Below are 22,995 nucleotides of genomic sequence, written 5' to 3'. Positions count from 1 at the left end.
CATACCCCTGTTGTGAACTAACCTCCTCTCGCCTAGCCTCTTTAATTTGTTTCCCACCCCCCAACCAGTCTAGTTTAAAGTCACCTCAGTAGCCCTCGCTAATCTCCCTGCCAGGATATTGGTCCCCTTAGGATTCAAGTGTAACCCATCCTTTTTGTAAAGGTCACGCCTGCGCCAAAAGAGGTCCCAATGATCCAAAAACTTGAATCCCTGCCCCCTGCTCCAATCCCTCAGCCACGCATTTATCCTCCACCTCATCGCATTCCTACTCTCACTGTCGCGTGGCACAGGCAGTAATCCCTTGAGGTCCTTTTTCTCAACTCCCTTTCTAGCTCCCTATATTCTCCTTTCAGGACCTCATCCCTTTTCCTACCTATGTCATTGGTACCTATATGTTCCACGACCTCTGGCTCCTCACCCTCCCACTTCAGGATATCTTGAACACGATCAGAAATACCCCGGACCCTGGCACCAGGGAGGCAAACTACGATCCGGGTCTCTGGACTGCGTCCACAGAATCGCCTAATCTGACCCCCTTACTATCGAGTCCCCTATCACAACTGCCCTCCTCTTCCTTGCCTTACCCTTCTGAGCTACAGGGCCAGACTCTGTGCCGGAGGCACGGCCACTGTCGCTTCCCCCGGGTAAGCTGTTTCCCCCAGCAGTACTCAAACAGGAGTTCCTATTGTTAAGGGGCACAGCCACAGGAGTACTCTCTATTACCTGACTCTTCCCCTTCCCCCTCCTAACCGTGAACCACTTGTCTGCCTCCCGTGGCCCCGGTGTGACCTGTTACCTATAACTCCTCTCTATCAACTCCTCACTCTCCCTGACCAGACGAAGGTCATCGAGTTGCAGCTCCAGTTCCGTAATGCGGTCCCTTAAGAGCTGCATCTCGATGCGCTTGGCGCAGATGTAGACGTCCGGGAGGCTTGGAGACTCCAGGGCCTCCCACATCCGACACCGAGAACAGCAAACTGCCCTCACACTCATACTGCCCCTCTCCTCTAATAACAACAGAAAATGAATCCCAAACCTTCCTCGTCTCGCCCGTTTCCGCCTAAGCCCGTTGAGCCGAAGCCCTTAAGTCTTCACTCTGCTCCCGGCTCACTCCGCCGCCCGCAATCTCCGCTGCCCGCTATATGATGCGTGACAGGTAAAAGAAGCAGCAGAAATTGAAAGCACTTTGGAGCCCAGTGTTGCTATTAACTGATGGTATTTATTAGTAACTACGCAATAGAGTAATATAAATGCAGAGAAATCAGACAGGTTATCAATGAATATTTATTGATGGACAGAGAGACGGGGAGAGATTTGAGTCTGCAGGTGAGCTGACGCCGTCGATCTTCCAGTTATCTTTAGATCACCAACTGTGAACAAAACAAAGGGCACCGTTCTTCTGTGGTGGAATTACCAACCCAGGCGATGTTTGGATACATAAACACCTCCCCACCAGTCTCTCCCTTTTCACACTGCGAGAGTCATTGATCTATTCGCCTGATCGATCCTCCAAAACGATAAACCTCACTCAGTTCCCAAAAACATGTCTGAGGTCTACTGCCTGACCTTTTATTTATTACCTCGTGTTGAATCCCAACTGTTACCCAAACAGTTCCTTCCTTCTCTATCTGTAAGAATGCAGAAGCTGAAAGCAGTGCCCTTGTACAGATGTAACCATGCTGTGAGCAGTCCTCGACTCTCTCTCTCTCTTGAAAACAAATGTCGGTGTTAAATAATTCTGTCTTTTTAACAAGGTTTTTGTGCTGGACACCTCTCTCTCTCTGTCTGTCTTTTTTAAAAGCACAGTACATAGGGGTAAATCAGGACCCCTTCATACAGATAATACATGAAATTGCCATTCCGGTAGGAAACATCCGATACCAGTGGGCAGGGCACTTGGCCCGCTGGTCTTCACCACTGAGGGCACCGGCGTACAGGAGTGAGGAGCTCACATTGCAGTCGGTGTGGCCGCACACAGTTTTAGGGGAAAATGCCATTGAACTGGATAGAATGTGCAGGGAGTTCTACGGGGATATTACTAAACTCGGAGGACTGAGTTATCGAGAGAGGAAGGGTAGGTTGGGACATTATTCCCTGGAGCGTAGTTGTAAACTTACACAGTTCCATAAACACCAGAGGGGCACAGAAAAAGGGAATAGGCATAGCGTCTTACCCAGGGTTGGGTTATCGAGCACCGGACGGCACAGGATTGAGCTCAGAGTGGGTGGAAAGGCGAAAGAGAGAGGGATAAGGGAGACAGATTGTTTAGAGAGAACAGGGAGGGGGGAGAGAGAGAGTGCCGTGGGGGGGCGTGAAAGAAGTGAAAGAGGTGTGCAGAGGGAGCAGAGAAAGAGCGGGCGGAGAAAGCTCGAGGAAATGAGGGGAGGTGACGGGGTAGAGAGAAAGGTGGAGGGAGCGGGGAAGAACGGAACGGGGCGAATAGCGAGAAATGTGGGGATAGATGGCGAGAGAGGTTTGACGATGTTTCGCAGGGAGAATATGATGGCGACAAGAGGAGGTGTGAGAGTAGGAGGGAAGGGGCAGAGAATGTGAGGAGGGAATTTGAAAGGATCGGGGAGTGAGAGTGAAGGGCAAACAAGGAGGAGAAATTGGGGTAAATGACTTGATTCACGTCTCCTCCAGTGGCTGTCGACAGAGATCCTTAATCTTTTCAGGAACATCCGGGAACAAAGGTGCCGACTTTTCGCAGATGAAACGCCAATCACGATTGCAACGGTCGTTCCCTAGATGCGAGTTGCAATCTCTGCAGACGGACGATCTAGAGAACACGCTGTACAGGAGACTCGGGCCCGCATTCCTGTCCAACGGGGATAAGCAATTTAAGCAGAGACAAAACAGCTCCAGCAGAGAACCCGAACCGAGATCGTCCACAAGCTAACCCATGAAATCGCTCTCTCCTAACAGGCTGAGTCAGTCCGCAAACTCATCCCACTCATCCACTGTCAGGCCAGTACCCAGACAGATACCACGGTCCCAATGTCTCCCCAGAATACTGTGGCTGTCCCTAAATTAATCGTACTGATCCAATGTCACCCCACAGCCCCGTGTCTCTCCAAACTAACTCACCGATCCACTTTTTCACCACAGTCCCCTGTCAGTCCCCATACTAATCGAACAGGCCCACCCTCTCCCCTCAGATCTGTTTAACTCCCCGAACAAACCCCACTGTCCCACCGTCTCCGCACAGACTTATGTCTTTCCCGAGATGAATCCCACTTGTCCACAAACTTCCCTCAGCCCTAGTCGGTCCCAGATTAATCCCGTTGCTCTTCCCTCTACCCAGAGCTTCGCGCCAGTCTGCTAACATATCCCACTGCACCGCACTCTCCTCATAGCTTCGGGTCCGTCTCCAGACTTACACCACTGGCACCCTCCCTCCCACATCCGTGCGTCAGTTCGCAAACTAATCCCATTAACCCACTGTGTGTCCACCGCCCTGTATCGGTCTCCAAACTAATCCAGTTGTCCTACTCTCGGCCTTCAGATCTCTGACATTCACCAAACTAATCCTGCTGTTGCTCCCCCTCCTCACAGCCCGGCGACTATCTCCAAAATGATCCCACTCCACCGCGCCCTCCTCACCGACAATCGTCAGTACCCAAATGACGTAATCCCTGTGTTCTGAGCTCTCCCCACTGCCCCCTGGAGGTTTCCGAAATATTCACACTGCTCCGTCCTTCCCCGACAGACACATGTCGGCCTCAAAATGTTCCCATTGTACCAAACTCTCCCGACAACCTCATACTGCCTCATCGTAAACGAATCCCTTTTCCCCCCGTCAGGACTATGTCAATGACCAACTCTCACCCCACAGATCAGTCCAAATCTTACCCGTCTTCGCATTTTGCAATCCAGTATGCACGGTATCGGTACACAAGTTTCTGGGATAGAAAACTCTGGGAAATTAAATTTATCTGATTAATGCCAAGAAACGAAAATTATTTAGAGAGCTTCTCTCGGTTGATTACAACAGGAATCTGTGATGGGATGGTGTGGAGGGAGCTTCGCTTTATGTCTGACCCCGGAGTGTGTGATGGGACGGTGTGGAGGGAGATTCACTCTGTGGCTGAACCCGGAGGTGTGTGATGGTACGTTGTGGAGGGAGATTCACTCTGTGTCTGATCCCGGGAGTGTGTGATGGGATGGTGTGGAGGAAGATTCACTTTGTGTGTGACCCCGGAGTGTGTGATGGGACGGTGTGGAGGGAGATTCACTCTGTGTCTGACCCCGGGAGTGTGTGATGGGACGGTGCGGAGGGAGATTCACTCTGTGTCTGATCCCGGGAGTGTGTGATGGGACGGTGTGGAGAAAGATTCACTTTGTGTCTGACCCCGGAGTGTGTGATGGGACGGTGAGGAGGGAGATTCACTCTGTGTCTGAACCCGGAGGCGTGTGATGGTACGTTGTGGAGGGAGCTGCACTCTGTGTCTGACCCCGAGTATGTGTCTTGGGAGTGTAGTATGGGTGTCACTCTGTGTCTCACCCGGGACTGTGTGCTGGGAGTATATTGTGGGTGTCATTCTGTGTCTGACCCCGGGAGTGGGTGATGATTCCTGTGGGATCTTCTTGTGCTGTGGCACATACCGCTTCATCCCTTGATTTGACTTCAAGCAGACTTGCATTGCGGTTTGAACATTCCTGCACCGCTGTGTTGAAAGATGTATCAAACATGGATACGTAATAACACCGATCTTTATTTTGGATCCACTCCTCGGAACACGTATGCTCTGGAAATTAGGAATAAGTAGCAGTGAATATCATTCCCTACAGTCCCATCACGCACATCGGGGTCAGAGACAGAGTGAATCTCCCTCCATTCCATCCCAACCAACACCACACAGGATCAGACCCTTCTACCGTCATCAATGATGCCCTCACACGCATCTCCTCCATTTCCCGCACTTCAGCCCTCACCCCATCCTCCAGTCACCACAACAGGGACAGAGATCCCCTTATCCTCCCCTACCACTCCACCAGCCTCCGGATCCAGCACATTACCATTCGTAACTTCAGCCACCTTCAACAGGATTCCACCACGAAGCACAACTTTCCCTCTATAACCCTCTCAGCTTTCCGCAGGGATCGTTCCCTCCGCAACTCCCTCATCTACACGTCCCTCCCCTCCCCACGGATCTCCCACGTGGCACTTATCCAAGTAAGCGTAAGTGCTACACCAGTCCCTACACCTCCTCTCTTGCCCCCATTCAGGGCCCCAAACAGTCCTTCCGGGTGAGGAAACACTTCACAATTGAGTTTGTTGGGGCTATTTTTTTGCATCCGGTGCTCCCGATGCGGCTCCTTCTACATCGGTGAAACCCCATGCAGATTGGGTGACCGCTTCGTCAAGCACCTCCGCTTCGTTCGTTACAACAGACAGGATCTACCGGTTACCACCCACTTCAACTCTGCTTCATATTTCCCATTCCGATATGTCCAGACATGGTCTCCTCTACTGCCATGATGAGGCAAAACTCAGGTTGGAGGAGCAAAACGTCATATACCGTCTCGGTAGTCTCCAGCCCCTTGGCCTGAATTCTCTAACTTCCGGTAATTCCCATCCCCTCCCTTCCCCCATCCCATTTTCCTTCTGCCCCCTCCTCCAGCTGTCTGTCACCTCCCTCATGATTCTGCCTCTTTCTACTACCCTTTGTGCTTTTACCTATTCTTTCTACACCTTTCCTGCCTATCCCGTCCCTTCTTCCCCTCCCCCACCCCTTGATCTTTCCCAGTACTGGTTTTTCACCTGGCTTCTACCCGCCTTCTCCTTTCCACCCTCTCCCCACATCTTCTCATAGGGCCCCTGTCCCCTCCCTCTTCAGTCTGACGAAGAGTCTCGGCCCGAAACGTTGACTGTTCGTTTTCACGGATGGTGCCCGACCTACTGAGTTCCTGCAGGGTGCTGCGTGTGTTGCTTTGCTCCCATCATCTGCAGAGTATTTTGTGTTTACCGAGTGAAGCTCCTGGCGTACCATCCTATCACGCACTACCGAGCTCAGACACTAGGGGTCGGGCTCGCCGCCCCATCCCACCACACACTTCCGGGATCAGACTCAGAATATAGCTTCCTCTCACTCTGCTCAGCGATGAGTAGCGGGAGAACGTGTGCGGGTTGGTGTTGTAACTCACTTTTTCTGCTAAATAGCAGTTGGCAGATTTGAGCCTTGACTTCGCTCAGAGTACTGTACTTCATTTCGAGGTCTGAAATCTGTTGATCGAGATTGGTTAGTGTCAGTTTGGAGTTCAGGACGGAGTTTGTATTTTCGTGGACGAAAAATTCGCTTTCGAGGATGGAGAGGTTTTAGCTGAGGACGGAAATATTCCTGAAACAGGTGCTTCGGGAGACAACCAGACGGGAATTCTCAGTTATATTGTATTCAAGGGTTGAGTTCAATTCATTTACCTGCAGTCCACACTGGCGCTGGGTACTGTTCATCTCCTGGTATTGTTCACAAAGTTTCTGGTGCTCTCGGTCGGAGGTGATCAGAGAGTGACGAATCTGTGATACTGAGAATGATGGTTAGGCTGTGTCGGTGTCACGCTAAGGGACGTGTAGTTGTCACACTGTGGGGCTTAACGGAAACACGGTGAGCGGTATGTCAGTATCACGTTGAGTGTCCTGTTGGAGTCACGCTGAGGGACTTGTCCTTATCATGGAGAGCGATGTTTCGGGGTCACATTAAGGATCCTGTCGGTGCTGCGCTGAGGGGCTTGTTGGGGTCACATTAAGGGTCCTGTCGGGGCTGCGCTGAGGGGCTTCTCGGGTCACAGTGTGGTGCATGTCGCTGTCACGATGCGGAACGGTGAGGGGTAATCGGTGTCTGACGTATCTATCCCTTTAGAAAATTTATATGTATCATAAGATGTCCTCTTAATCCCTGCGAAAACAGTGCCAGACGATTCAATCTTTCCTCCTTGTCTATCCACCCTATTTTATGGAATTAACCTGATGAACCTCTTCTGCAGCGCCTCCAAGGCCGGTATACCGTTCCTCACGTGAGGAGACCAGAACTGCACATCGTACTCACGATTTGCAGTTGCACAGGTGCACAGTACCCTATGAAGTTGCAGCTTAAATCCCTGCTCCTGAATTCAATCCCTCCAGCAACGAAAGTCAATATTTCATTTGCAATTTTTTATTCATATAAATAGTTATATCCTCACAGAGGTAGTCGAAAAGGATCTGCCTTTGCTGAATCGATGCTGCGCCTGCTTGATGGATCCATTTCCTTCCACATGCCTCCCTATTTCTTATTTAATGATAACTCAAGCATTTTCCCAAGACCAGATGTAAAACTAACTGGCCAAGAGTTACGCAAACACGAGGATATCTGCAGATGCTGGAATTTCAAGCAACACATATATAAGTTGCTGGTGAAAGCAGCAGGCCAGGCAGCATCTCTAGGAAGAGGTACAGTCGACGTTTCGGGCCGAAACCCTTCGTCAGGCCTACCTGAAAGAAGAGCTAGTAAGAGATTTGAAAATGGGAGGGGGAGGGGCATAGCCGAAACGTTAGGAGAAGACAGGAGGGGGAGGGATGGAGCCAAGAGCTGGAGAGTTGATTGGCTAAAGGAATATGAGAAGATCTTGGAACAGGAGACTTAGGGAGAAAGGAAAGTGGGATGGGTGTGAAAACCCGGAGGATAGGTAAGGGGTATAGTGAGAGAGACAGAGGGAGAAAAAGGAGAGAGAGAGAAAGACTGCGTGTATATAATGCACACATTCCTCGGACTTCGCCGCATCTGCTCTCAGGATGAGGCTTTACATTCCAGGAAGAAGGAGATGTCCTTAACTTCCGGCACCTCCAACGGTATCCCACCACGAAGCACAACTTTCCCTCCTCCCGTCTCTCTGTTTTCCGCAGGGATCGCTCCCTACGAGACTCCCTTGTCCATTCGTCCACCCTATCCCTCCCCACCGATCTCCCTCCTGGCACTGATCCTTGTAAGCGGAACATGTTACACTTGAATCCTAGGGCGACCAATATCCTGGCAGGGAGATTAGCGAGGGCTACTGAGGTGACTTTAAACTAGAATGGTTACGGGGTGGGAAACAAATTAAAGAGGCTAGGTCTGAGGAGGTTAGTTCACAACAGGGGGATGGGAACCAGTGCAGAGAGACGGGGGGTGTAAAATGAGGGTAGAAGCAAAAAGTACTAAGGAAAAGAGTAAAAGTGGCAGGCCGACAAATCCAGGGCAAGCATTATAAAGGGCCACTTTTCAACATAATTGTATAAGGGTTAAGAGAGTTGTAATAGAGCGCCTGAAGGCTTTGTGTGTCAATGCAACGAGCATTCGTAATAAGGTGGATGAATTGAAAGTGCAGATTGTTATTAATGATTATTATATAGTTGGGATCACAGAGACATGGCTCCAGGGTGACCAAGGATGGGAGCTCAACGTTCAGGGATACTCAATATTCAGGAGGGATAGACATGAAGGAAGGGGTGGTGGGGTGGCGTTGCTGGTTAAAGAAGAGACTAACGCAATAGAAAGGAAGGACATAAGCCGGGAAGATGTGGAATCGATATGGGTAGAGCTGCGTAACACTAAGGGGCAGAAGACGCGGTGGGAGTTGTGTACAGGCCACCTAACAGTAGTAGTGAGGTCGGAGATGGTATTAAACAGGAAAATAGAAGTGTGTGCAATAAAGGAACAACAGTTATAATGGGTGACTTCAATCTACATGTAGATTGGGTGAACCAAATTGGTAAAGGTGCTGAGGAAGAGAATTTCTTGGAATGTATGCGGGATGGTTTTTTGAACCTACATGTCGAGGAACCAACTAGAGAGCAGGTTATTCTGGACTGGATTTTGAGCAATAAGAAAGGGTTAATTAGCAATCTTGTCGTGAGAGGCCCTTTGGATAAGAGTGACCATAATATGGTGGAATTCTTCATTAAGATGGAGAGTGACATAGTTAATTCAGAAACAAAGATTCTGAACTTAAAGAGGGGTAACTTTGAAGGTATGAAACGTGAATTAGCTGAGATAGACTGGCAAATGACACTTAAAGGGTTGACGGTGGATATGCAATGGCAAGCATTTAAAGGTTGCATGGATGAACTACAACAATTGTTCATCCCAGTTTGGCAAAAGAATAAATCAAGGAAGGCAGTGCACCCGTGGCTGACAAGAGAAATTAGGGATAGTATCAATTCCAAAGAAAAAGCATACAAATTAGCCAGAGAAAGTGGCTCACCTGAGGATTGGGAGAAATTCAGAGTTCAGCAGAGGAGGACAATGGGCTTAATTAGGAAGGGGAAAAAGGATTTTGAGAGAAAACTGGCAGGGAACATAAAAACAGACTGTAAAAGCTTTTATAGGTATGTAAAACGGAGAAGACTGGTAAAGACAAATGTAGGTCCGCTACAGACAGAAACAGGTGAATGATTATGGGGAGCAAGGACATGGCAGACCAGTTGAATAATTACTTTGGTTCTGTCTTCACTAAGGAGGACATAAATAATCTTCCAGAAATAGTAGGGGACAGAGGGTCCAGTGAGATGGAGGAACTGAGTGAAATACATGATAGTAGGGAAGTGGTGTTAGGTAAAATGAAGGGATTGAAGGCAGATAAATCCCCAGGGCCAGATGGTCTGCATCCTAGAGTGCTTAAGGAAGTAGCCCAAGAAATAGTGGATGCATTAGTGATAATTTTTCAAAACTCGTTAGATTCTGGACTAATTCCTGAGGATTGGAGGGTGGCTAATGTAACCCTACTTTTTTTTAAAAAAGAGTGAGAGAGAAACCGGGGAATTATAGACCGGTTAGCCTAACGTCGGTGGTGGGGAAACTGCTGGAGTCAGTTATCAAAGATGTGATAACAGCACACTTGGAAAGCGGTGAAATCATCGGACAAAGTCAACATGGATTTGTGAAAGGAAAATCATGTCTGACGAATCTCATTGAATTTTTTGAGGATGTAACTAGTAGAGTGGATAGGGGAGAACCAGTGGATGTGGTATATTTGGATTTTCAAAAGGCTTTTGACAAGGTCTCACACAGGAGATTAGTGTGCAAACTTAAAGCACATCGTATTGGGGGTAAGGTATTGATGTCGATGGAGAATTGGTTAGCAGACAGGAAGCAAAGAGTGGGAATAAACGGGACCTTTTCAGAATGGCAGGCGGTGACTAGTGGGGTACTGCAAGGCTCAGTGCTGCGACCCCAGTTGTTTACAATATATATTAATGACTTGGATGAAGGAATTAAATGCAGCATCTCGAAGTTTGCGGATGACACGAAGCTGGGTGGCAGTGTTAGCTGTGAGGAGGATGCTAAGAGGATGCAGAGTGACTTGGATAGGTTGGGTGAGTGGGTAAATTCATGGCAGATGCAATTTAATGTGGATAAATGTGAAGTTATCCACTTTGGTAGCAACAATAGGAAAACAGATTATTATCTGAATGGTGGCCGATTAGGAAAAGGGGAGGTGCAACGAGTCCTGGGTGTCATTATACACCAGTCATTGAAAGTGGGCATGCAGGTACAGCAGGCGGTGAAAAAGGCGAATGGTATGCTGGCATTTATAGCGAGAGGATTTGAGTACAGGAGCAGGGAGGTACTACTGCAGTTGTACAAGGCCTTGGTGAGACCACTCCTGGAGTATTGTGTGCAGTTTTGATCCCCTAATCTGAGGAAAGACATCCTTGCCATAGAGGGAGTACAAAAAAGGTTCACGAGATTGATTCCTGGAATGGCAGCACTTTCATATGAAGAAAGACTGGATGAACTGGGCTTGTACTCGTTGGAATTTAGAAGATTGAGGGGGGATCTGATTGAAACGTATAAAATCCTAAAGGGATTGGACAGGCTAGGTGCAGGAAGATTGTTCCCGATGTTGGGGAAGTCCAGAACAAGGAGTCACAGTTTGAGGATAAAGGGGATGCCTTTAATGACTGAGATTAGGAAAAACTTCTTCACTCAGAGAGTGGTGAATCTGTGGAATTCTCTGCCAGAGGAAGTAGTTGAGGCCAGTACATTGGCTCTATTTAAGAGGGAGTTAAATATGGCCCTTGTGGCTACGGGGATCAGGGAGTATGGAGGGAAGGCTTGGGCGGGGTTCTGAATTGGATGATCAGCCATGATCATAATAAATGGCGGTGCAGGCTCGAAGGGCCGAATGGTCTACTCCTGCACCTATTTTCTATGTTTCTATGTTTCTATGTGCTACACATGCCCTTACACTTCCGCCCTCACTACTATTCAGGGCTCCAATCAGCTCTTCCAGGTGAGGGGACACTTCACCTGTGAGTCGGCTGGGGTGATATACTGCGTCCGGTGCTCCCGATGCGGTTTTCTATACATTGGCGAGACCCGACGCGGACTGGGAGATCGGTTCGCTGAAGACCTACACTCTGTCCGCCAGAGAACGCAGGATCTCCCTGCGGCCACATATTTTAGTTCAAGGTCCGATTCCCATTCTGATATATCTATCCACGGTCTCCTTTACTGTAAATATGAAGCTACACTCAGGTTGTAGGAATAACACCTTATATTCCGTTTGGGTAGCCTCCAACTCGATAGCAGGAATACTGACTTTTCAAACTTCCGCTAATGCCCCACCTCCACCTCGTACTCCATCCGTTATTTATTTATATACACCCATTATTTTTCTGTCTCTCCGTTTTCTCCCTCTGTCCCTCTCCCTACACTCCTTGTCCATACTCTGGACTTTTCCCGCACTCCCCCTTTTCTTTCTACGTAGTCCTCCTGTCCTATGAGCCTCTCATTCCCCTTTTGTCAATTAACTGTCCAGCTCTTGGCTCCATCCCTCCCTCTCCTGTCTTCTCCTATCGTATCTCATCTCCCCCTTCCCCTCCCACTTTCAAATCTCTTACTAGCTCTTCTTTCACTTCGGCCTGACGAAGGATCTCGGCCCGAAACGTCGACTCTATCTCTTCCTAGAGATGGAGCCTGGCCTGCGGCGTTCAGCAGCAACTTTTCCCTGTGTGGCCTATAGTTACATGCCTTTTGCCTACATATTTTATTTTTCAACACTGGCCTGACATTTGCCTTCTTCCAATCCGTTGAGATCTGCCCAGCTTCCAGAGAATTTTGGTAAAATTTTGCCAAAGATTCTGCCATAACCTCTGCCATACTTTTCAGTACCCTGGGGTGCATTCGATCAGGACGAGGGGAGTGGTCTATCTCTAGGCCCACAAGTTTCCTCAGCGCTACCTCCTTAGTGATAGCTATTGTATCGAAGTCCTCACCTCCCATCGCATCCATAACATCGCACTTTGGCATATTAGTCGTGGCCTCCATTGTGAAGACCGACACAAAATAGTCATTCAGAGCGTCTGGCATTTACTCACTATCAAATATCAATGCCCCTTCTCGTCTTCCACGGGACCTACATCCACTTTTGCCAACCTTTCCTCTTTATAAAATTATCCAACCTTCGACTATTCGCTTTTTTATATTTTATGCTGGTTCATTTTCATAATCTAGATTCACTTTCTTTATTGCTCACTCAATAGCTTCTTTGTTGTTTTTTTATTTTAATATTTCCCCAAACACACTCCTCCTGGCGAATTTGTACGCATGAGTTTTTAATCAGATAGCTATATAACAATTACAGCACAGAAACAGGCCATCTCTGCCCTTCCAGCCCGTCCCCAACTCTTACTCCCACGGACTTGCACTTAGCCCATAACCCTCCATTATTTTCCTGCCCATATATCGATCTAATTTAACTTTAAATGACAACATCAAACATGCTTCAACCACTTCTGCAGGATGCTTGTTACACGCAGCTACCACTCTCTGAGTAAAGAAATTCCCGCTCATGTTACCCCTAAACTTTTGCCCTTTAACTCTCAACTCATGTGCTCTTGTTTGAATCTCCCCCACTCTCAATGGAAAAAGCCTACTCACGTCATCTCTATCTATCCCCCTCATAATTTTAAACACCTCTATCTAGTCCCCCCTCAACCTTCTACGCTCCAAAGAATAAAGACGCAACTTGTTCAACCTGTCTCTGTAACTTAGGAGATGAAACCCAGGCAACATCCGAGTAAATTTCCTCTCTACTCTCTCAATTTTATTGACATCTTTCCTATTTTTCGGTGAAAATAACTTTACACAATACTGAAAATTTGTCCTTCCCAATGCCTTATACAATTTCAACATTACAACCCAACTTCTATCCTCAATGTTCTGATTTATAAAGGCCAGCATACCAAAAGCTTTCTTCACCAGCCTATCCACATGAGATCCTCGGTCAGGGAATATTGCACCATTATTCCTAGATCCCTCTGTTCTACTGCATTCTTCACTGCCCTACCATTTACCATGTATGTCCTATTTATTAGTCCTACCAAAATGTAGCACCTCACATTTATCTGCATTAAACTCCATCTGCCATCTTTCAGCCCACTCTGCTAAATGGTCCACATCTCTCTGCAAACTTTGAAAACCTACTTCATTATCCACATCTCCACCTATCTTAGTATCAGCTGCATACTTACTGATCCAATTTACCACCCCGTGATGCATATCATGAATATATAACAGAAACAACTTTGGATCCAGTACAGATCCCTGAGGCACACCACTAGACACTGTCCTTAAATCTGACCCACAGTTATCCACCACCACTCTCTGGCGTCTCCCATCCAGCCACTGCTGAATCCATTTTATTACTTCGATATTAATGCCTAACAATTGAACCTTCCTAACTAACCTTCCGCGTGGAACCTTGTCAAAGGCCTTACTGAAGTCCATATAGACAACATCCACCGCTTTACCCTCGTCATCTTTCCTAGTAACATCTTTATACGTTCAATAAGATGAGGAGAATGTAAGGGTCACGGTGAGTGTGTGTCGGTCTCATGGTGACAGGCGTGTCTCTGTCACAGCGAAGAACGTGTCGTCACAGTGCTGGGCTCGTGTCAAAGTGAGTGGTGTGCTGTTATCACAATGGGGGGTGAGTAGGCGAGCTGTGAGGGGTTTGTCGTTGTCACGGTGGGGGATGTGTTGTTTTTACGGCGACCGTTATGTCAGCGATGCAGTGCGGTGACTGTTGGCGCCACAATAAGGGAGGAGTCCGATTCAAAATGAGGAACGTGACTATGTCACAGTGAAGGATGTGTCCACGTCACAGTGCGGGATGTGTCGGTGCCACGGTGAATGGCGTGTCGGTGTTACAATGAATCGTTATTACAGTATGGCGTGTGTCGGTATCAGTTTGAGGGATTTGTCGTATCATGTTGAGGGATGTGTTGATGGCTGTCGTGTCGGGGTCACGGTGATTGGTGTGTGGTAATCATGGTTCGGGTCCCGTCAGTACCGCAGTGAGGGGTGTGTTGTTATCACTGTTCCGGGTGTTTCGGGGTAATGTAGGGGAGTGTCGCTGTTAGAGTGGTCATTTTTATTCTCTGTGGTTTGGTCGGTACGAACGGTGTTGAACTCACCATGAATCCTCCAGCAGATACCCGTGATAATGAGAGTCGCTGTTAAAACGCCGATTAACCAATGCTTGAGACTGATCGGTCTCTCCTTGTGGGTCGATCACTGACCATGTCGTCTGTCGAAAAATCGTTCCTCGACATTGTTATTCGTCACCTTCCCTGATCTAATCCAAGCCTGCGCTTCCCACTCTCTGAGTTCAAATCCGTCTCTCCCCTCCCGAAGAGCAGCGCACGTAAATCACAGAAATGTACAGGCCCTTTGGCCACAATGTTGTGCTATACCAGTGACATCCTTTCTGCCGAAGCAATGTCCATCTCCCTCCAATCCTTGTCACCGCTCGAAAGAAATACACCGGCTGTCTGAACTCCCTGTACCTCTCATAATGTATAAACCTGCGTCTCCTCCCCGACCCCCCACATCCCCAGACTCCGCTGCTGCAGAGAAATACAGCGGATGTACGGTGTACCAGTGTATATCGTAATGATACAGAACTGTATCAGTTCACCCAACAGACTCCACCGAACCAGGTAAATACACAGTCTGTCTGGGCCATCTGCTTATAGATTATACTCTCTGTTCCAGGCACCCCCACACTCTTCCCGTAACCGGGCGACCAGAAATCAAATAGTGAATTCAGAAAGGTCAAATTCTTTCCCAATTCCTATCTGCCCTGTCGCTCGTTTCATTTGTTCTGCTCTGCATTCACAGTGTGTGAAACCCATCCGTGTACACCGAACTCACTCTCTCCTTCAAGATTTCCCACTCCTGCCGGTCCAAGACTTCCCCAAGGGCACTGTGGTTAAATAGCGCTTGGGCTTCAAATTACCAGCTATATTATTAAGGCATCTGTTAGTCTTTCGAGACCATGGATCTGTGCCAGGAAAGCCTTCACTATCCAGGGCGCAGGCCTGGGCATGGTTGAATGGAAGACCGACAGTTGCCCTTGCTGCAAGTCTCCTCTCTCCACGACAACGATCTTGTCCAAGGGAAGAGCAAGGGCCGATACCGGTGCCGTCGCAGAGCACTGTGTGGTTAAGTGCCTTGCTCAAGAACGCAACATGCTGCCTTGGCTAGGGCTCGAACTCGGACCTTCAGGTCGCTAGTCGAATGCCTTAACCACTTGGCCACGTGCCCACTGCCAGCTGCACCACTGCCAGAAAATAGCCTCTCCCAATCCACCGATTGCTTAGGAGGTTGGCCACAAGGATACAATATTCTGCTCCGGCTGTTTTAACCCTTTCAGCCTCCTGACCATCACCCTGTTTCCTCTGACCTACACGGTGGGCGTAACTTCCTCCCAATATGTTCTCCCTATCACCCCCTCAGCTTTCCGAATGATCCTGAGTTCATCCAGTTCCAGTTCCAAATGCTTAACTCCGAGTGTTAGAAGTTGCATCCGGATACACTTCTCACAGGTGAAGTAGTCAGAGGCACTGGAGTCTCTCTGCCGTCCCGTGTCCTACAGGAGAAAGATTCAATGCTTCAGCCAGATATGCCTACTGTTCTCAATGTGTAACTGTAAAGAAGGAAATAATAAATAAACTGAAAACAAAGCTATGAACAGTTTTGTGCTTTCTCTCACATCTCCTACAGGAAAGAAATAGTGGAATCTTCCACCCTCCCCTCTGTGTGTGTGTGTGTGTGTGTGTGTGTGTGTGTGTGTGTGTGTGTGTGTGTGTGTGTATGTGTGTCTGTGCCTGTCTGAACGGATGGGGTATGGAGAAAAATAGTAACAGCGATGTGGAGGAGCAGATAGGGAAATAGATCCTGGAAAGATGTAATCATAACACCTTATTATTCAAGGTTACCGGTGTTTCAGATGTGATAGAGGCAGAGGAATGAAAGGTGGGGTGGGGGGGGCGTGGTGTGGTAACATTGCTTGTCAGGGAAAATGATACAGCAGTGGTCAGGCAGGGCAGGTTAGAGGGCTTGTCTACTGAGTCCCTGTGGGTGGAGCTGAGAAACAGGAAAGATACGGCTACATTAGTGAGTTTGTATTATAGACCACCCAATAGTCAACGAGAACTGGAGGAGTAAATCTGCAGAGAGATAGCAGGCAACTGTAGGAAACATAATTTGTAATGGTAGGGGATTTTAATTTTCCACATACTGATTGGTAGTCCAATATTGTTAGGGTTTTAGATGGTTTACAGTTTGTGAAATGTGTTCAGAAAAGTTTTCTAAATCAATATATACAGGTACCAACTGGACGCGACCTCTAGATCACAATTCGGAAACGAGTAAGGACAGGTGATGGAAGTGTGTCTAGGGGAGCACTTTGGTTCCAGTGATCATAAAACCATTAGTTTCAACTTGATCATGGACAAGGATAGTTCTGGTCCTAGGGTTGAGTTTCTAAACTGGAAGAAAGCCAACTTTGAAGAAATGAGAAAGGATCTTAAATGCGTGGATTGGGATAGGTTTTTCTCTGGTAAAGATGTGATCGGTAAGTGGGAAGCCTTCAAAGTAGCAACGTTGAGAGTGCAGAGCTTGTATGTTCCTGTCAGGATTAAAGGCAAAGTGAATAGGAATAAGGAACCTTGGTTCTCAAGGGATATTGCAATTCTGATAAAGAAGAGGAGAGAGTTGTATGACGTGTATAGGAAACAGGGAGTAAATAAGCTGCTTGAGGAGTATAAAAGGTGCAAGAAAATACTTAAGAATGGAATCAGGAGTGCTAACAGAAGACATGAGGTTGCCTTGGCAGTCAAAGTTGAGGATAATCCAAAGAGATTTTACAGGTATAGTAAGAGTAAAAGGATTGTAAGAGATAAAATTGGTCCTCTTGAGGATCAGAGTGGTCGGCTATGTGCGGAACCAAAATAAATGGGGGAGATCTGAAATGGATTTTTTGAGTCTGTATTTACTATGGAAACTGCCACGAAGTCTATAGGATTAAGGAAAACAATTCGTGAGATCACGGAAAATGCACAGATTGAAAAGAAGGAGGTGCTTGCTACCTTGAAGCTAATTAAAGTGGATAAGTCCCCGGGACCTGACAGGGTATTCCCTCGGACCTTGAAGGAGACTAGTGTTAAAATTGCAGGGGCCCAGGCAGATATTTTTAAAATGTCGGTATCTCCGGGTGAGGTACCGAAAGATTCGAGAATGGCTCCTGTTGTTCCGTTGTTTAAAAAAGGATCGAAAAGTACTCCGGGAAATTATAGGCCGGTGAGTTTAACTTCGGTAGTAGGTAAGTTAATGGAGGGAGTACCAAGAGACAAAATCTACAAGCATTTGGATAGACAGGGACTTATTAGGGAGACTCAGCATGGCTTTGTGTGTGGTAGGTCATGTTTGACCAATCTATTGGAATTTTTCAAAGAGGATACCAGGAAAGTGGATGAAGGGAAGACAGTAGATGTTGTCTACATGGACTTCAGTAAGGCCTTTGACAAGGTCCCATATGGGAGGTTAGTTAGGAAAAACAGTCGCTAGGTACACATGGAGAGGTAATAAATTGGATTAGACATTGGCTCAATGGAAGAAGCCAAACAGTGGTAGTAGAGGATTGCTTGTCAGAGTGGAGGCCTGTGACTAGTGGTGTGCCACAGGGATCAGTGCTGGGTGCATTCTTATTTGTCATTTATATCAATGGTTTGGCAGATAATGTGCTGAACTGGATGAGCAAATTTGCCGATGATACAAAGATTGGAGGAGTAGTGGACAGTGACGAAGGTTTTCAAAGTTGGCAGAGGGACTTGGGCCAGCTGGAAAAATATCTGAAAAACGGCAGATGGAGTTTAATGCATAGAAGTGTGAGGTATTGCACTTTGGAAAGACAAACCAAGGTAGAACATACAGGGTTAATTGTAAGGCTGTGAGGAGTGCAGTAGAACAGAGGGATCTGGGAATGCAGATACAAAATTCCTTAAAGTGGAGTCACAGGTAGGTAGGGTCGTAAAGCGAGCTTTTGGTACATTGGTATTTATTAATCAAAGTATTGAGTATAAGAGCTGGAGTGTTATCATGAGGTTGTATAAGGTATTGGCGAGGCCAGATCTCGACTATTGTGTTCAATTATGATCACCAAATTACAGGAAGGGTATTAATAAGTTTGAAAGAGTACAGAGAAGGTTTACAATGATGTTGCCGGAACTTAACAAACTCAGTTACAGAGAAAGGTTGAATAGGTTAGGACTTTATTCCCTGGATCGTAGAAGAATGAGGGACAACAATTGTTCACCCCAGTTTGGCAAAAGAATAAATCAGGTAAGGTAGTCCACCCGTGGCTGACAAGGGAAATTAGGGATGGTATCAATTCCAAAGAAGAAACATACAAATTAACCAGAAAAAGCGGCTCACCTTAGGACTGAGAGAAATTCAGAGTTCAGCAGAGAAGGACAACGAGCTTAATTAGGAAGGGAAAACAAGATTGTGAGAGAAAACTGGCAGGGAACATAAAAACTGACTGTAAAAGCTTTTATAGATATGTGAAAAGAAAAAATAAAAAGACTGGTAAAGACAAATGTAGGTCCCCTACAGACAGAAACAGGTGAATTGATTATGGGGAGCAAGGACATGGCAGACCAATCAAATAACTACTTTGGGCCCGTCTTCACTAAGGAGGACATAAATAATCTTTCGGAAATAGTACGGGACAGAGGGTCCAGTGAGATGGAGGAACTGAGGGAAATAAATGTTAGTAGGGAGGTGGCGTTAGGTAAATTGAAGGGATTGAAGGCAGATAAATCCCACGGGCCAGATAGTCTGAATCCCAGAGTGCTTAAGGAAGTAGCTCAAGAAATAGTGGATGCATTAGTGATAATTTTTCAAAACTCTTTAGATTCTGGACTAGTTCCTGAGGATTGGAGGGTGGCTTATGTAACCCCGCCTCTTAAAAAAAGGGAGCGAGAAAAAACCGGTGAATTATAGACCGGTTAGCCTAACATCGGTGCTGGGATAAATGTTAGAGTCAGTTATCAACGATGTGATAACAGCACATTTGGAAAGCGGTGAAATCATCGGACAAAGTCAGCATGGATTTGTGAAAGTAAAATCATGTCTGACAAATCTGAAAGAAATTTTTAGGATGTAACTAGTAGAGTGGATAGGAGAGAACCAGTGGATGTGGTATATTTCGATTTTCAAAAGGCTTTTGACAAGGTCCAACACAGGGGATTATTCTGCAAGCTTAAAGCACACAGTATTGGGGGTAAGGTAGTGATGTGGATAGAGAATTGGTTGGCAGACAGGAAGCAAAGACTGGGAATAAACGGGACCTTTTCAGAATGGCAGGCAGTGACTAGTAAGGTACAGCAAGGCTCAGTGCTGGGACCCCAGTTGTTGATAATATATATTAATGACTTAGATGAGGGAATTAAATGCAGCATCTCCAAGTTTGCGGATGACACGAAGCTAGGCGGCAGTTTTAGCTGTGAGGAGGATGCTAAGAGCAGGCAGGGAGACTTGGATGGATTAGTTGAGTGGGCAAATTCATGGCAGATGCAATTTAATGTGGATAAATGTGAGGTTATCCACTTTGGTGGAAAGAACAGGAAAACAGATTATTATCTGAATGATGGCCGATTAGGAAAAGGGGAGGTGCAACGAGATCTGGGTGTCATTATACACCAGTCATTGAAAGTGGGCATGCAGGTACAGCAGGCGGTGAAAAAAGGCGAATGGTATGCTGGCATTCATACCAAGAGGATTCGAGTACAGGAGCAGGGAGGTACTACCGCAGTTATACAAGGCCTTGGTGAGAGCACACTTGGAGTATTGCGTGCAGTTTTGGTCCCCTAGCCTGAGGAAAGACATTCTTGCCACCGAAGGTGTCCAAAGAATGTTCACCAGATTGATTCCTGGGATGGCAGGGCTTTCATATGATGAAAGATTGGATCAACTAGGCTTATACTCGTTGGAATTTAGAAGATTGAGCGTGGGGGATCATATTGAAAAGTACAAAATGCTAAAGGGCTGGACAGGCTGGATGCAAGGAGATTGTTCCCGATGTTGGGGAAGTTCAGAACGAGGGGTCACAGTTTGAGGATAGAGTGGAAGCCTTTTAGGACGGAGATTAGGAAGAACTTCACACAGAGACTGTTAAATCTGTGGAATTCTCTACCACAGGAAACAGTTGAGGCCAGTTCATTGGCTATATTTAAGAGGGAATTAGATATGGCCATTGTGGCTAAAGGGATCAGGGGGTATGGAGAGAAGGCTGGTGCAGGGTTCTGAGTTAGATGATCAGCCATGATCATACAGAATGGCGGTGCAGGCTCGAAGGGCCGAATGGCCTACTCCTGTACCTATTTTCTGTGTTTCTATGTTTCTATTTGATAGAGTTATATAAAATTACGGTGGGTATAGATAGAATGAATGCAAAAAGGATTTTTCCACTGAGGCAAGGGGAGATAAAAAAAAGGACATGTGTTAAGGGGAGGGCTTCTTCACACAGAGAGTGGTGGGAGTATGGAATGAGCTGCCAGACGAGGTGGTAAATGCGGGTTCTTTTTTAACAATTGAGATTAAATTGGACAGATACATGGATGGGAGGTGTATGGAGTGATATGGTCTGTGTGCAGGTCAGTGGGACTAGGCAGAAAATGGTTCGGCACACCCAAGAAGGGCCAGAAGGCCTGTTTCTGCGCTGTAATTTTTCTACGGTTTCTTTGGTTCACAACAGTCTACGATCTCTCGACAAATTTGTTTCCCTTAATCGAGCGGACTGTTGTCTGGTCCATAATGCAGCACCATGACATGGTCATATATTTCTTATTCCTCATTCTCACCCATAATGCCTCACTTAGACAAGTTCTCTTGCCTGTGCTGACTGGGCTCTCCGGAGACATTTTCTCAGTCTGGTAATGTCACCCCTCCTCCATTGATTCCTTCCGCTTTTTGACCACTAAAAATAGGGGAACCCGAAATCTCGTGCTGTCCGGCTTGCTCCGCCTGCAACCAAGTCTCAATAATGGCAACAGTATTATAATTCAATGTGTTGATTCATGCCCTGAGCACATCCGCCTTTACTTAAATCGTCCAGCATTGAAAGTTACGCAGATTAGGACACCAGTAACAAACATGCTGCAATCTGAGGCCCACGTCCCTGCAACTCGAGTTTAACAACTGTCCCCAAAACCCTCATGCACAGTTCTGGCAAAACTTCTCGCTGGGATATTCGTTCCTCTCCAGCTTAGGTGGAAACCTTCTCCATCTCTTCCGTAAAGATCCCACCTTCCTTGGAAAGGTCACAGTGATCCAAAATTTTGAAACCCTCCCACCTACACTTTTTTTTTGACCACGCGCTAAACTGTACGGTCTTCCTATGTCTGATCTCACTGTTGCAGTGGTCCTATCCTTTAATTTAAAAACTGAATCACTGACGTCACTTTGTCTGAACACTTCCCTATACACACTGATGTTATTGGTACCTATATGGGTCAGGACCACTGGCAACTCACTACTTGAGTTAAGAATCATAGAGAAGGAATTGTGTGCTGTGGGAAAAGGGAGGGAGTGGAGGAGAGTGGAGGCCACAAACTCCCGGGTGAGACACAGAGTGAAGCTCCCTTCAAACCGTCTCATCATCTCATCACACACTTCCGGGGTCAGACACAGAGTGAATTCAACCCACACTGTCGCATTAGATACTCCCGTAGTCAGACACAGAATGACGCTCCCTCCACACCGTCCCATCACACACTCCTGTGTTAGACACAGAGTGAAGGTCCCTCCACACCGCCGCATCACACAATCCCGGGGTCAGACACAGAGAGAAGCTCCCCCCACACCGTCCCATCACACACTCCCGGGTCAGACACAGAGTGAATCTCCCTCCACACACTCCCGGGGTTAGACAGAGAATGAAGCACCCTCTACACCGTCCGATCACACACTCCCGGGGTCAGACACAGAGTGAATCTCTCCCCACACCGTCCCATTACACACTCCCGGGGTCAGACATGTGTTGAGGCTCCTTCCACACTGTCACATCACACACCCTCGGGTTCAGAATTGATTGCAACTCCCTGCAGACTGTCTCTTCACAGAATGCCGGAGTAGAGCCAAAGTCAAGCTCCCTCCGCACTGAAAAATCACAAGCCCCAGGGTCAGACGAAAAGTGACGCTGCGTCCACACTGTCTCATTAACAAGCCCTTGGGGTCAGACAAAGTTTGAAACTCTCTCCCTCCATCCTTCTGTCCCACTCACCTCGGGAAGGAGACAGTGAGTCCGTTTTGTGAACTTCATATGCAGGTAATTTTGATGTCGTCCTTCCTGTCGGCGATTCTCTGTGTCTCTGAACTCAGAAAGGGGAAGCAACCTTGGTCTGAAGAAACCCGTGATGATAAGTGAGTCAGACCGAAACCTGCAAACAGCAGATGAACAGCCGATGGAAAGAGGAACCGAGAGCAGGTTGTTGCGGGAAGTGTGGGTGGAGTTCGTGCGAGAGGGTTGTCGAGAAAGATCAGAGTGGCGGGGGGAGCAGTAGTGAGAGTGGGGTGAAAGAGGGGAAGAGAGAGAGAGGGGGTGATTGGGGGTCGACAGGGCGATTTAAGTGGGTAACGGTGGACTGAGTAGATAGAGGGCATGAGAGAAGAGGGAGTGTTTTGAGAT

The 22,995-nt window shown here is 47.3% G+C and overlaps 1 protein-coding gene across 3 annotated transcripts; it reads right to left on the bottom strand.

Moving 5' to 3' along the window:
- Nucleotides 1-1,237: 1,237 nt before the first annotated feature.
- Nucleotides 1,238-22,715, bottom strand: LOC140207281 (C-type lectin domain family 9 member A-like). 3 transcript variants are annotated; one of them, XM_072275756.1, is made up of 7 exons: nucleotides 22,591-22,715; nucleotides 14,438-15,894; nucleotides 6,422-6,590; nucleotides 6,148-6,226; nucleotides 4,606-4,748; nucleotides 3,853-3,917; nucleotides 1,238-2,818 (listed from the first exon to the last, which is right to left on the bottom strand). In XM_072275756.1, the coding sequence occupies exons 3-7, from the start codon at nucleotides 6,452-6,454 to the stop codon at nucleotides 2,629-2,631; spliced, it is 510 nt and encodes a 169-aa protein (XP_072131857.1). In that variant the 5' UTR covers nucleotides 6,455-6,590; nucleotides 14,438-15,894; nucleotides 22,591-22,715; the 3' UTR covers nucleotides 1,238-2,628. The 3 variants fall into 3 exon arrangements, 2 of the variants coding, with proteins under 2 accessions (XP_072131857.1, XP_072131856.1); XM_072275755.1 differs by having other exon boundaries at nucleotides 6,422-6,525; XR_011888545.1 differs by lacking the exon at nucleotides 1,238-2,818 and having other exon boundaries at nucleotides 2,852-4,748; nucleotides 6,422-6,525; nucleotides 14,438-14,550.
- Between the last annotated feature and the right edge of the window lie 280 nt (nucleotides 22,716-22,995).

This window comes from Mobula birostris, chromosome 13 (assembly GCF_030028105.1).
Source record: "Mobula birostris isolate sMobBir1 chromosome 13, sMobBir1.hap1, whole genome shotgun sequence".
NCBI lineage: Eukaryota > Metazoa > Chordata > Chondrichthyes > Myliobatiformes > Myliobatidae > Mobula > Mobula birostris.
Note: the sequence above shows the minus strand (reverse complement) of the source record. Positions and strands in the feature narration are given on the sequence as shown.

Coding starts and splice junctions, on each gene's coding strand:
- LOC140207281 (XM_072275756.1), bottom strand. CDS start 6,454: ATGAACAGTACCCAGCGCCAGTGTGGACTGCAG. Junction 6,227..6,421: donor AGCGCCAGTGTGGACTGCAG/GTAAATGAATTG, acceptor CTCGATCAACAG/ATTTCAGACCTCGAAATGAA. Junction 2,819..3,852: donor ATTGCAAAATGCGAAGACGG/GTAAGATTTGGA, acceptor CCCGTTGGACAG/GAATGCGGGCCCGAGTCTCC.